This window comes from Alligator sinensis, unplaced genomic scaffold (genome assembly GCF_000455745.1).
Source record: "Alligator sinensis unplaced genomic scaffold, ASM45574v1 scaffold301_2, whole genome shotgun sequence".
NCBI lineage: Eukaryota > Metazoa > Chordata > Crocodylia > Alligatoridae > Alligator > Alligator sinensis.
Genome location: NW_005841874.1, coordinates 215,111 through 228,411, shown reverse-complemented (window position 1 = coordinate 228,411; position 13,301 = coordinate 215,111). Strand labels below are relative to the sequence as shown.

The following is a 13,301-nucleotide window of genomic DNA, read 5'->3' as shown; positions in this document are numbered from 1 at the left end:
TTCTGCAATTTTACCTCCTGGCTCTCAGATCTTCCTCTCAGTCTTCCAGAGTCATCCTCAGTAACTTTGTCTTCCAGGTACACGACCTGGCCAGCCTTGTATCTGCATGTTTCCTTGCCTTCACCTCTTTATTCAACTTGCAGACCAGGTTCTCAAGTGTCCCCGTCACTATTCAGGGTCTGCCCAAGCACTGTTCTCTCTTGCATCTCTCTTGTTGAGCTCCTCCTGTCTGCCCATCATCTGGGCTTTCAGCATTGTCCGTCAGCCAGAGTATTCTTGATCCTCCATGACTTTCAGTACATCCTTATGAGGGTTTTTCATCTGCACTCAGGCCTCTCCTCGCTGCCGTCTCATCCCTTTCCCCCATCAACATAGTTACTTCACCCATTTCCTTCCTTCTCTTACTGGAAGCTCTACCCTGCCAAGCCCCAGCTCTCAGTTATCCTCAACATCTGCCTTCTCCCTTCTTGTTATGTTGCAATCACCGGGGGAAATCCCCAGGCCATGATGACTTCCTTCATTGCAAATCTGTTCTCCCTTCCTTTTTAGCTAAAGAACTCTGCTGCTCCTAATTGAATCTCTGCATCTGTAATATTGCAGTTGTCTCATTTCAGGAGGTATTTGGCCCTGAGCCACACCTTGCACGCTATGCCAGAGGGAACGCTCATCTTGAGTTTATGTTGTCCAAGTGAGGTACATAAGTACATTGGAACAGGCTACCCAGAGAGGTTGCAGAATCTCCATTCTTGGAGGTTTTTAGTAGGGGTGTGCAAAGCGGGCCCTATTCGATACGGATTCAGATTCAGCCCAAATCAGGGACAGTGATTTGATTAGTTGATTCGGATCACTGTCCCTGATTTGAGTCAGCTGAATCCGAATCTGAAGATTCAATGCTGATTTGGAGAATCAGCGATTTGGACATAGACACAGCTTTAAATGTTTTTTTCTACATACCTCGAGGTACCAGGCGTGGCTTGTGAATGCTGCAGTGCTGGGGCGCATGGAGTGTCCCATAGGAGTGCGGGGGGCCCTCCAGCACGCTCTCTGATGGACCCGGAAGTGGACCAGAAGTGCTTGTAGTCCACTTCTGGGTCTGCTGCCAATCATGCTGGGGAGCCCCCACGCTTCTGTGGGACGCTCTGTTCACCCCAGCATTGCAACATTCATGAGCTGCCTGGTACCTAGAGGTATGTAGAAAAAACATTTAAACCTGTGCCTAGGTCCGAATCTTTCCAAATCTCTTCGAATTGATTTGGAGGGTTCTGCTTCAATTCGGAGACATTAAAGGATCCTCTGATTCAATTCAGATTTGGAGATTCGGTCACCGAATTGGGCTGAATCTCCACCGAATCAAATCAGGGATTGAAGCTTCGCACAGCCCTAGTTTTTAGGACCTGGCTAGAAAAAGCCTTGGCTGAAATGATGTAGTTGACGATGGTCCTGCTTTGAGCAGAGGGTTGGATTAGATGTAACCTCCTGAGGTCCCTTCCAACCTTCATTTTCTATGATTCTGTGACTTGTCAGGCTCTTTCCTATAAACCTCCTACCTGTCCAAGCTGAGCAGTGTCCTGAGCCACAGCTAATGTAACAGAAACCTGGACATTTTCTTTTCAGAGAGACACAAATCTTCCCTGGGCAAAAACTTTGCAATACACTGTGCCTAAATGTCACTGTTTTTTTCTTGTTCATCCCAGCCGCTGGTGTCGATGCCGCCGTGCTTGAGGGCAACTTTGAGTGTGTCTTTGTACCGTTTCCTTTGGCCGCCCTTTGAGCATTGGCCAACGGAGAGCTGGGAAAAGAGAATGTAGCAAGGGAGGAAGTTCTTGGCCAAAGGGGCTAGCCAGTATTTGGGACCTTGCCAGGTTGTTTCCATTGGGATGTGCAATTGGTGATGTTGGGCCTATTCGTGTGGCCCCAACCTGCTTGTTTACCAGAACGTGCCTGGAGCTCTGTGTCCCAATGCCCAGGAGAAACAAACCAAAGGAGATGTTTCCCTTGCCCGTGGGATCCAAGCCTACTCTTCCAGCCCATTCCAGCTGCAAGTTTATCTGCCTCTCTTTAATCTCTGTTTTCTCTCTGCCAAATCATCCATTGCTATGCTAAGAAGCATTTAATGCAGCTTAAATGTTAAGTAACAGCTTTGGCTTCCAACAGATCTGTCCCTGATGACAATGGAGACATTGTTACATCACAGTGCATGTGATGTGTACGATCCTCCCACTGGGAGCAGTAGTGGTGTGAGGCCGTGGGAGGGGAGGGAGTTGAGAGAGTGTTTATAAAATCTACTTTCTGGAAAGCCCTTAACACAGCAAGATCCAGTCCATGCATTTGCAGCAGACACAGCCACCTTGTAAAGCTGAAGTAAAATGCTGTTAGTAAGTGAGGTCCTTGTCACCCTCATTGTAGCTCTTGTGTCTGTGCAGTTTCTGAAGGTGCTGTGGGCTCGCAGGCGACTTCCTCCAGGACCAGTCCCATTCCCAGTCTTAGGAAACCTTTTTCAGATGAACTTCAGAATTCATCATGAGACCCTCAAAAAGGTATGTATTTGCAGACTATTAATGAATGAACTAAGAAGCTCACCAAGACAACTATTGTGATTTTTGGTAGCCTTAGATACTTCTGCATTTCCAAGAAAGTTTATTCCAAAATTTGTGGATGTGGGAGTCAAGCAGGATGATGAAATCCTGATGAAATCCTTTGATGAAAAACAGGAATAAATTTTTAAAGAGCAACTTTCATTCTGCGGAGTTTTTCAAGTATATTGGATTTGACCTTGACATACTGCTGCTTTGTGGTATTTCCCACTAAAAGAATGCTCAGGACTATATGTGCATGTGCTTGCAATGTGGGAAGGGTGAAACACCTAATCTGTTCATCTGTCACCAGTTATTCTATAATTTAAACTGGTTGCTTGTGTACAGTCTACAGAAGAGGGAGCCCAGTTGCAACAGCAACCTTCTGTGAGCTGCACAAAGTCTTGGGTAGAAGAAAGTAAAACTAGGTTAAAATGAATGTGGTGGACAGTGCAGGAGAATGGAGGGGACCCACAGACAGATCCAGATTATTAAAAGAGCAGACAGTGCGCTGAGCTTCTGTAATCATTCAGCCATGTGTTCAGATGCCTGAGTGAGCGCTGAACTCCTGTGAAATCAAGGTAACCAGCACTTGTGATAATTTTGACCTTTAAGATTTATGACTATAAAACAGTGGTTCTCAGCCTTTTTAGACTCAAGGCACCCCTCTTCCAAATTGAGGCCCCCTCTATAACTTCTCTGAATTGAACAGCATCCCCTTTTGAAAACTAATTTCTTAGGGGCAGAGAGTGGTGGGCATGGAGCACCTGAGCCTGCCCTTATCTGCTTATCCTCATACCTTGCTTATCTCCTTTGATTTCCTGTGGTGCCCTTCAAAGGATCTTGTGGCACTCTGGTTAAGAATCACTGCTATGAAAATATTAAGCAATTAAAGTTCAACACATAGATGGGACAATAGTCTTTGTTAGGCCTGACTCTCTGTGTCTTTGCCTTGTTCCTTCCTATCCCATGTACCCTGTTCTTCCACCTCCCATCCCCTGCCCCTCTGTCCCACCATGTTCCTCCTGGACTCCTGTGATGTTTCTACCCCTACCCCACCCTTTCAAATGCTTTTGCTAATTGCAAGAGTTCAAAAATCCTGAAACAGGGCCCCAAAATCTAAGAGGGCAGCAACAAGGAAATAAACATGTTTTTAATAATGCTTTTCAGTCTGCCTTTCATTGCTGAAGTCTCCCCGGCCTTCCATAATGTGTGTGACAATCACAGGTTGAAAATTCAGCCTCAGAGGCACTGGGGAATGTGAACTCACACAGAAATGCATGTTCTGACTCACATGTTTACTTGCTCCCTGACATCTGCCTCAAGGGAAAGGGGCTGTCCTTGGTCCTATCTCTATTAATTTCCCTTTCATACTGTGTTTCTCTGTGGGGGAGTTTACTGTTAGTGAACTAGGAGGGAGGAGGTAAAAAAAAATTATAGAAATCTTAGAGAAGTAGGCCTGGACCTCCAGAGGTCGTTTAGTACAACCCCTGGATTATCTCTCTCCAAAGCATGCTATACAATCCGTAATCTAAACTCTTCATAAAACTGCCGTCAATCCTGACAAAATGCAAGAAATAACACCTGAACCCACCACAGCCGATATCCTACTTCTTTATGAGGTTGTTAAAGGGTACCGCTCCTCTCCATCTGTTCAGCTGTCCCACTCAGAGTGCACAGGGATACTCCAGCTCAGATGCCTTGAGCAATCAAAGAGGGAAACAGCAGGTGTCTCAGGTAAAACACCATTTTCATGGCCCATAATGGGCCCAATGGAGTTTCAGGATGATGCTGATCTTGTGCGGGTACAAATGGAGGCTTATTGTAGGAAGTTGGTTTCAAAGAAGCTGACATGATGCAAGAACCCAGGTGAGGATAAAGTGAGGACTCAACCTCTGAGACATCTTGCCCTGGGTAGGAAGTAGGTCCAGCATTTGGTTGTGTGGTGCAATGGTTTTTACCTGGGCTTTTCTGGCACTGGCCTTTTCTACAGATGGCAAAAACTCATGGCCGCATCTTCACTTTGTGGCTGGCGCATGTCCCTGTGGTCGTGCTGCAAGGATTCCAAGCAGTGAAGGATGGTCTGACCACCCATGCGGAGGATGTTTCTGCACGGCCTAAGACTGCTGCCTTTGATGTGTTGACAAATGGAAACGGTAACATTTTTGTTCCATAGGAAGTATGTGGAATGGCTGAAATTGCCTTTGCTGTTTTCCAGCCCTATAGGCTGAACTAATGTGTCCCAATCATTTTAAGCTCAAGGGCTCCTTCATTAGACTCAAGACCCCTCCATAACTTCTGTGGATTAAGCAGCACCCCCATTTCAAAATGAAATGTCTTTATTACAGTGTTTCCCTCTTTGCAGAGGGGCCAGGCAGTAGGTGTGGGGAGAGGCCTGGCAGGGAGAACCTGAGCCTGCCCTTATCTGCTTATCTCCTCACTCTACCTGCAATACCCTTCAAAGGAGCTCACGGTACCTCAGGATGCCCTGGCGCTCTGGTTGAGAATCATTGTCTTAAAATTTGTACAATTTCAGTGAAAAATGGGACAAATGCTAGTGAAGGAAATGGTGCAGGGAACAGTAATCATCTTAGGAACAGAAAGTTTTTATGCCTGTAATAGCACAGGAATGGACTGTAGGATCCAGGAGGTCCTTCCAGTTCAATATGTTGACTTTATTTGCCCTCTGCTTCCCTAAAAGGGGGACCTGTCAAATATTTCCTGTTACTGTCTTGCTCCCCACTGCCCTCCTAATTGTTTTATTTGGCTCCTGTACTAGTTTCCTGTATTAGAGCTGTAGAATGCTCCTGGAAAACCAAATAATAATATTCAAACAAGCACAACATGAGGGTTATTCTACATCCTCTCAAGTGAGCTAGGGAAGTATGGGTTGGATGAATGGACTGTAAGGTGGATAGAAAAGTAATTGGATCATCAGGCTCAAAGGGTGGTAATCAATGGCTTGATGTCTAATTGGATGCCTATATTAACTGGAGTGCCCCAGGGATGGGTTCTGGGGCCAATTTTGTTCAATATCTCCATCACCGACCTGGAAGATGGGATGGAGTGCATCCTCAGCAAGGTTGCAGATGACACCAAGCTGTGGGGAGTAGTAAATATGCTGGAGGGTAGGGCTAGGATTCAGAGTGACCTAGAGAAATTGGAGGATTGGTCCAAAAGGTTCAACAAGGACAAGTGCAAAGTCCTGCACTTAGGAGGGAACAATCCCCTGCACCGGGACAGGCTGGGGGTGACGGGCTGGGCAGCAGCTCTGCAGAAAAGGACGTGGGGGTGACAGTGGACAAGAAGCTGGACAGGAGCCAGCAGTGTGCCCTTGTTGCCAAGAAGGCTGACGGCATCCTGGGCTGCATTGGTAGGGGTGTTGCCAGTGGGTCAAGGGAAGTGATTCTTCGCCTCTATTCAGCCCTGGGGAGGTTAGATACTAGGAAAAACTTCCTCATTAGAAGGGTAGTAAAACACTGGAACAGGTTACCCAGGGAGGTGGTGGAGTCTCCATCCTTGGAGGTTTTAAAGACCTGACTAGATAAAGCCTTGGCGGGGATGATGTAGTTGGGGCTGGTCCTGCTTTGAGCAGGGGGTTGGAGTACATGATCTCCTGAGGTCCCTTCCAACCCTCATTTTCTATGATTCTAACTGCTGGGAAAATCCTAAACCAAGCGTAACTGTTTTCTAAATGAGTTCTATAATTTTATTTTGATTCCTAGAGTATTTGTTTAAAAAATCAGTTGTACTAAAAAATTTAAAATATTTTAAAACCACTCATTCCATTTTATAATATCCATGAATCACATAAATATGCAAACTCATCTAATACTTACAATAAAGATCATGTTTAAAATGAATATAGTAACAAATAATTTTCCCAGTAGCTCAATATAATCCATTTTATTTAATCACCTTTCCCTCCTGCTGCCCTGGGACTTGCCTCTTTGCTCAGATCCTGGGTGCAGAGAGGTTGCAGTGCAGGAGGCAGCAAGGGGGTTGCTGCTGGCTCTGGGGTGGAGCTCGCCCAGCCCTGAACCTGCCAGTCCAGCCCTGCAGCTCACAGCAATGGAGGTGCCTCCGTGTGCCAAGAGCTCCTCCTGCAGGAGCCCAGCGCCGCGACTCGTGATCAGCTTTGAGAACTCCCCATGCAAACTTCCCCCGGCTGCTCCGCGCGGCCTTCCTCGCCCCTTGGATGGGAACTTGCATCCTGTAGAGCAGGGCACCAGCAGCATCCGCTGGCACTTGGCACCCCCGCTCTGCAATACTTGACAACATCTCTGCCCAGGGCACCAAAAGTGCTAGTTGCCCCTCTGCTTTGTACTTGTGATCTGTAGCAAGTCGGGTGCCGGGGGGCTGTGCTCCCTGTGACTACCAGCTCCTGCCCTAGGTCATTCCACAGTCCCACAGACTGTGGAGGCAGTGCAGTCAGAAAACCAGGCTACTATACAACGAGTAGCCCCAAGTGCCCTGAGATTTTAGACCCCTGCTTTAAAGACATGGAACTTTCTTAATGGGGGATTTCTCTGGGGTGATTTTAAGTTATGTCTTTTCAGTTTCAAAGAAAGATGGCAGTTAAAAGAAATCATTGTAGCCCCACCTTTGTAGACTTTTTTTTCATGACAGACAAAATGTATTGTAGGTGTAACCCTCGTTTGTGTGCATGCTTTAGTTTTTACAAAAGTATCAGCATGGCATGTACGTTATTCTCCATGACCACAGGTATTATGTTCTCTAATGGTCATGTCTGGAAGCAGCAGAGACGCTTTTGCTTCATGATCCTGCGAAAACTAGGAACGGGGAAGGAGCACCGAATACAGGAGGAGGCCAGCCACTTGGTGGAGCACTTCGGCAATATGAAAGGTTCGTCCCTGCTAAGGTGCTTTTTGATTCCTCGCGTGTTCCCACCATGTGAACCAGGCTGTGGCACGGTGAGAGCGGCACTGCCTCCTGCTCCACAATGGACCATCCCGAGTTCTGGGGTTTTTCATAGATTACATGGAATGAAATACAAGACAATGGGCAGAGCTGAGCATTGCATCTTAATACTCTAGAGCCAGTATTTTAATACCTTGTTGAGGATTTTCTTTCAGAAGAGCTACACAGAAAACCTCAGGGTTTGGAGGTCCTAGAAAATTTAGTGAATTCTCTACTACCAGACTACTGCACAGCTTGAAGGACAGTGTTCCTGCCCCCCCCCCCCCACCTTTGCAACCAAGTTCAGATATATGCTAGACTCTCCTTTAGGGAGAGAGGGAAGGTTGTTTGGACTGGATGATTGTGCATGGCAGGGCTAGCCAAGGGGCAGCCCGTGGGCCACGTGCAGCTTGCAGACAGCTAACGTGCTGTCTACGGGCCCCGGCAGCTGCCTCTCCCACTGCTGTGTGGTGGGGAGGGGCTGATGGGGCCATGTGTCACCAACGCTGCCTCCACAGTGGCGTGGGAGGGGGAATCTCAGGCACCCGTCCCCACAGCCTGTGGCTCTCAGGGTGCAACGCCTGGGGGTCGCATGCCAGCACCCCCAGCCCTGGTGTACTGTACTGAACAACTGTTTAGTTGTTGTGGTAGATGGGTCGTAACTGGGGGAAAAAGAGATGGGTTGCCTTAATGGTTAGGGTATTCACAGCTGCTGAAGACAAGACCACAGCTACCTCACTAGGGTTAGGATTTTCTTCTCTAAATTCTCAAACATAAGATGTACTGATGCAGAGACCGGAAGAGCAGAGTGTTACTATTGCTGCTGCTTCTCCTCACTGAGCAAGCTGCCCTTCAGCTGACTGAAGTTTGGGGGGGTTTTTGTCAGTGATTTGTAGTTTCCCTCCAAGACCCCAGTGGCATAGAGGGACATTGCCACAGTGTTTAATCTCTCCTGCCCCGCTAGAGGGAGAGGTAGTAAGAAAACGCATTAATAGTAAATGCTCACTGTGTTTGCAGGAAGATCTCTGGACCCTTCTCTGGTCCTTGGCTATACTGTCGCAAACGTGATCTGTGCTGTGGCTTTTGGACATCGCTTCTCCCTAGAGGATAAACACTTCCACAAGCTAATTGAAATTATTGCTGACATTATTGCATATGGGAACAGTTCCTTTTATTTCGTAAGGAAAACATCTGTTTTACTTTCTTAGAATGGATAGTGAATGTTGCTGAGAGGTTGGGCTGTGAGTGTTATAATTTAAGGGACCACTACAGTAGCCAGAAGTACTAAAATACATAATGGAGCCTTCTGGGCCTGAGGGTGTGAGCATCACTTTGACAGTGGTAACAGTTCACAACAGAAGCAGGATGTTTGTCTGTTTGATTATTAGATTTTTTTATCCCCAAAGAAGATTCGGGGCTGCTTAGACAGAGCAATTCACAAAACCAGACAAAAACCAAAAATAATAGGATAAAACAAAACAGACTCCCCAAACCGCCCCTGCCCCAGAACCTTAAAGACCACCCCCAGCCCCACTTCCCTGCCTCTCACAAACCAGTGTCCCCCTCTCCACCCCGTCCAACAGTGCTTCCCAGTCCCCGTTTACATTTGGGTCCTGTACAGACAGAAACCCTCTTCCCACCCTGCCCCCTCTGCCCACCCACTCGCACTCCCTGCCTTTCAAGTGGGAAAGCCCCCTCCCACCTCTACCTGATGTCCCTTCCAAGCCTACACTGCCATCTCCCACAACGGGGCGGTGACTGTCCCCATAAATGCACAAAATCTTCCCACTCCTCGCAACAAACATGCCCTTCAAGTCAAAAGAACCACAACAGGAAGTAACAGAAGGTAGCACCGGCCCAGAGGTGCCCGCCCCAGGGAGGCCTGCTGGCTCTGCAGGGCTGCAGATGAGCTCCTTCTCACCTCCGGCTGTGGTTATAATCAACCATGAACTGTCTGTGTCTGAGCCCCTTGGGCAGGAGCTTGGACCAGACCTCTGGAGGCCCCTTCCAGCCCTCTGTGATTCTCTGTGATTCTCTGGATCCTGTGCTTTGATGGTCTTGGCTTAGGTATTGTATATTAATAATGTTTATCCTTTAAAACAGTGGGTTTGGGGTATTGTGACAATTCCAGTGTTGAGTATATTTTAGGATGACGGGGCTTTAGGTATGTAGATCCTGAAATGATCTCCCTGTTACTGGCTGTTCCTTCTGGTGGATGTCGGAAGGTGGTGGGAGTAAACAGTTATGCTGTGGAATCAGGAGAGGATCTATATAGTGGCTGAAGGTATGTCTATATCTGGGTGGGCAAAATATGGCCCACAGGCCGAATCCAGCTTGCCAGCTAATTGGATCCGGCCCACAGGCAGCACCCACCAATTAGCTGTATCCAGCCCCACCTGCAGCTGCCCCTGCTACGCTCTGCCTGGGGCTGAGTCCCGCCCGAGGCAGAGGGTGCTGCACTCCCAGCCTCCGCAAACCAGGCACAGCTTCTGAGCAAGGCTCCTGCTGCTGCCCCTGCCCAGGGAAGTGCTGGGCTCCCCCAGCCTCCAGCATCTCCTCCTGACCCCCACCATACCTCACCCCACACACACACACAGACACCCTCACACCCCCTACACATACCACACCCACACCTATACCCACATCCCACACACAAACCTACACCTCACCACACATGCATCCAAACCCCCTCATTATACCCACACACATCCAGCAGTTCCACACACCCCATACACCTTGTGATACCCCTAGCAGACCCCACCTGCACCATACCCACACACAGAGAAGTCCCACACACCCCACACCTCAGCCATACCCACACATATCCCACTTCCACACATACCCCACCTCTCACATGCACACCCTTCCTATGCCTCCATACACTGCACCTGCACCATACCCACACCCCACACATCCCCCCAGCCACATATTCCCTCAACCACACACCCCCACCCCTCCACACACAGTATACAAGCAAACTGCCCCCCACCCCAAAAGGAGTACTTCCTGGGGAAGGGGAGAAACTCCCAGAGGCAAAGGTCAGGGGTTAGGGGGCAGGACTTCTGGTTACAAGATGGTGAACAGGGGGTGGGGCACCTGCCAGGGGGCAGGGCTACCCTTGAGGCCCTCGAGGCCTTGCCAAAACTTGTTAAGCAGCCCTCCACCCGAAAAAATTGCCCACACCTGGTCTATACCATGGCAATAGCATGTCCCAGCAAACAGGTTCCAAAGCAGGCCCTGCTCACCTGCTGCTGCTCGCACACTCCACAGCCAGAGAGATGCCAGTGACAACACTTTGAGGTTGCTCTGGTGGCTACTCACAAGCACACAGAAGACTGAGGTGTTGAGAACAGGTGTAGAGGGTCTCCTTGCTTTGCTGCTACAGCAGGGTTGACATTTATATTAAATATGTTTATTGGGGTCGGGGAGCAGGAGGGGGGAAAATGTTTGTCACCTGTGCAAGTGAAACTTGGACTTTTGAGCTAGTGTGTAACTGAAATGGCTGGGGTGATTCTCATAGCAGGAAAGACATTGTGGAATCTATATAGGGGAAAAGAATAACAAGTAAAGAGATGACACTGGATGTTACATGTCAGTTATTAGGGGACAGAGATAATGTAATGATGAAAATGAAATACTTTGAATAAGTTTATTAAAATAAAGAAGCAGTAGGGAAGCTATGTAAGTGGATTACATATTTACAGATCATCAAGTATGTGCTTTTCATTATGTAGATGTGATATGTTTGGTTTCCTAACAAGGAAAGTCTGTGCACAACTCAGGGCTGTGCTTTTCAGAGGTACTTCAGCTAGTTTTGTACAGGGTCAGGTACAGTATTTTCTGATTATAGTGTTTGTGTTTAAGAATATGAGAAGTGGCTCTGAAAACTTTTATCTGTATTTCAGCAGATGGGTCTGGGAGCACCTAGCCCATGTCTACTTCTTACTGATAAGGAAAATGTAGCACCTGTTACCAATATTTTATGCACAGAAATTCACTAGAAATTCACAGGAATGAAGTGCCATGCCTTATACTTAAATCTGTCATTACTGAGACCATGGACAGCTCTAGTTTTGCAGGTCACTAGCTGCAAGTTAAGATCTGGGCTCACTCAATAAAAGTTTGATAGTTTATATAGTTGGTGAAGTTGCCCACATTTTGTTGGATTCCTTTGACTTCAGTTACTGGAATAAGTGCAGCTGCATGTCCCTCTCACCTTGTATTTCTGGGTGTGCCATCATGTAGAGGATAGACCACAATAAAGAGATTGTGGTGGTGTCTGAACCTGCTATGAAGAGGTCAGAAATCACTTGGATCATGTTGGTCTCTTTAAACGTAGATGTGGGGTTATCCTTGGTCTGTAGAGGGGAGATGGAGAATGTGAGTTAGGACTGCGATTGGGTAGCACTGTAACCTGTCTGAAGACTTTTACCTAAAAAAATGCCTGTTGAGATGACAGAGCTGGAAGACATGATGCTGGGAAGCTGAAGGCATGGCTGATGGTCATGTATATTTATAAATGACATTGTCTTGTTAATGCAGGAAGGAAAGAGGGAGAGTGTGTATGCTGAGCACCACTCTCTTTTTCCCCCTTCTTTTTAAGATACAGATGGAGTAACGGTGTATCTCTGGTGGGTACCAGCCAAAGAAAGACCTCACTAATTAAAAAAATCTATCCCTTTTCTTTTTATGTCAAAATGAAGCAGCCACTCAGAAGGGAGTCTGCAGTATCTAGATGCGAGCAAATTAAGTATTTAATGTTGGCAGCTAGGATCTGGAACCAACTTCCAAGGGAAGCTGGCTCCTACCTTGGGGGTCTTTAAGAGGAGGCTTGATGATTATCTGGCTGGGGTCATTTGAGCCCAGTTTTCTCTCCTGCCAGGGCAGGGGGTTGGACTAGAAGATCTGCAAGGTCCCTTCCGACCCTATATTTATGAATTCAGCCTAGGAAGGAACAGGGCTACAGATGAACACAGGGTAACAATAACACCAAACATGTCACATCTACCTTACGACAGAATTCACGAAGTGTTGCTTCCCATTCTATTTTCCATGCATCTCATCTGAAAAGTCAACAGCATGAACACTGGCCACAAAAAGGACATAATACTGCCACATGGAGGAAGGGGAATAAGAAAGGCTTTAGATCTATGGGTAATTAATACTAAAGTAATATTCTACAATTCTCTGATGTTTCAGTTTTACACTTAGGGATCAAAACCATATGCCCCTGGATTGCTGTTCCATAAATGACTTCTTTCCAACATTATTCTTCCATAAGGTACTGAAAATGCACTTGCTGGAGTACTTAAATCACTGAGTCCACCATCAACCTGCCTGTTTTGGCATTGGTAATCCCCTTGACAATGTCAAATATCTTGTGGCACCACCATAAAATCAGAGAATCATAAAGAAGTTGGGCTTGAAGCGACCTCCAGAGGGCATCTAGTCCAATGCTGTGGCTGAGGCAGGATTAACCCTACCCAAACCATCTTGTACAAATCCATTGTCTAATCTCTTAGCAAAACTACACAGTCAACCCCAAACAAAACCACAGGCCATAAAAAACTGACCCGCCACAGGTAAGGCAGGGGAACCATAGCAGCCAATGTCCTGCTGCTGCAAAGATTGGTATTTGTGCTTGAGACTTCATGCCATGCCCCTACCACAGAGGACAAAACCCCCATTCCATACCAATCTGAGCATGGAGTAAAATTCTTTCTTGACCCCAAATGTGATCGGTCTAACTCTGAGTAGAGGTAGTAAGACCCTCTAGCCAGGAACTCTGGATTTAAGTCCCAGCAGGAA

At 47.3% G+C, this 13,301-nt stretch overlaps 1 protein-coding gene across 1 annotated transcript in view; it reads left to right on the top strand.

Annotated features, from left to right (window-relative positions):
* The first annotated feature begins 2,275 nt into the window (after window positions 1-2,275).
* LOC102376427 (cytochrome P450 2J6-like) overlaps window positions 2,276-13,301 on the top strand; it is a 24,474-nt gene continuing 13,448 nt past the window's right edge. The window contains exons 1-4 of the mRNA XM_006017101.2: window positions 2,276-2,537; window positions 4,567-4,729; window positions 7,299-7,439; window positions 8,511-8,671. Coding sequence (XP_006017163.1) covers window positions 2,367-2,537; window positions 4,567-4,729; window positions 7,299-7,439; window positions 8,511-8,671 — 636 coding nt within the window. The 5' untranslated portion in view covers window positions 2,276-2,366. The remainder of the gene's footprint in view (window positions 2,538-4,566; window positions 4,730-7,298; window positions 7,440-8,510; window positions 8,672-13,301) is intronic.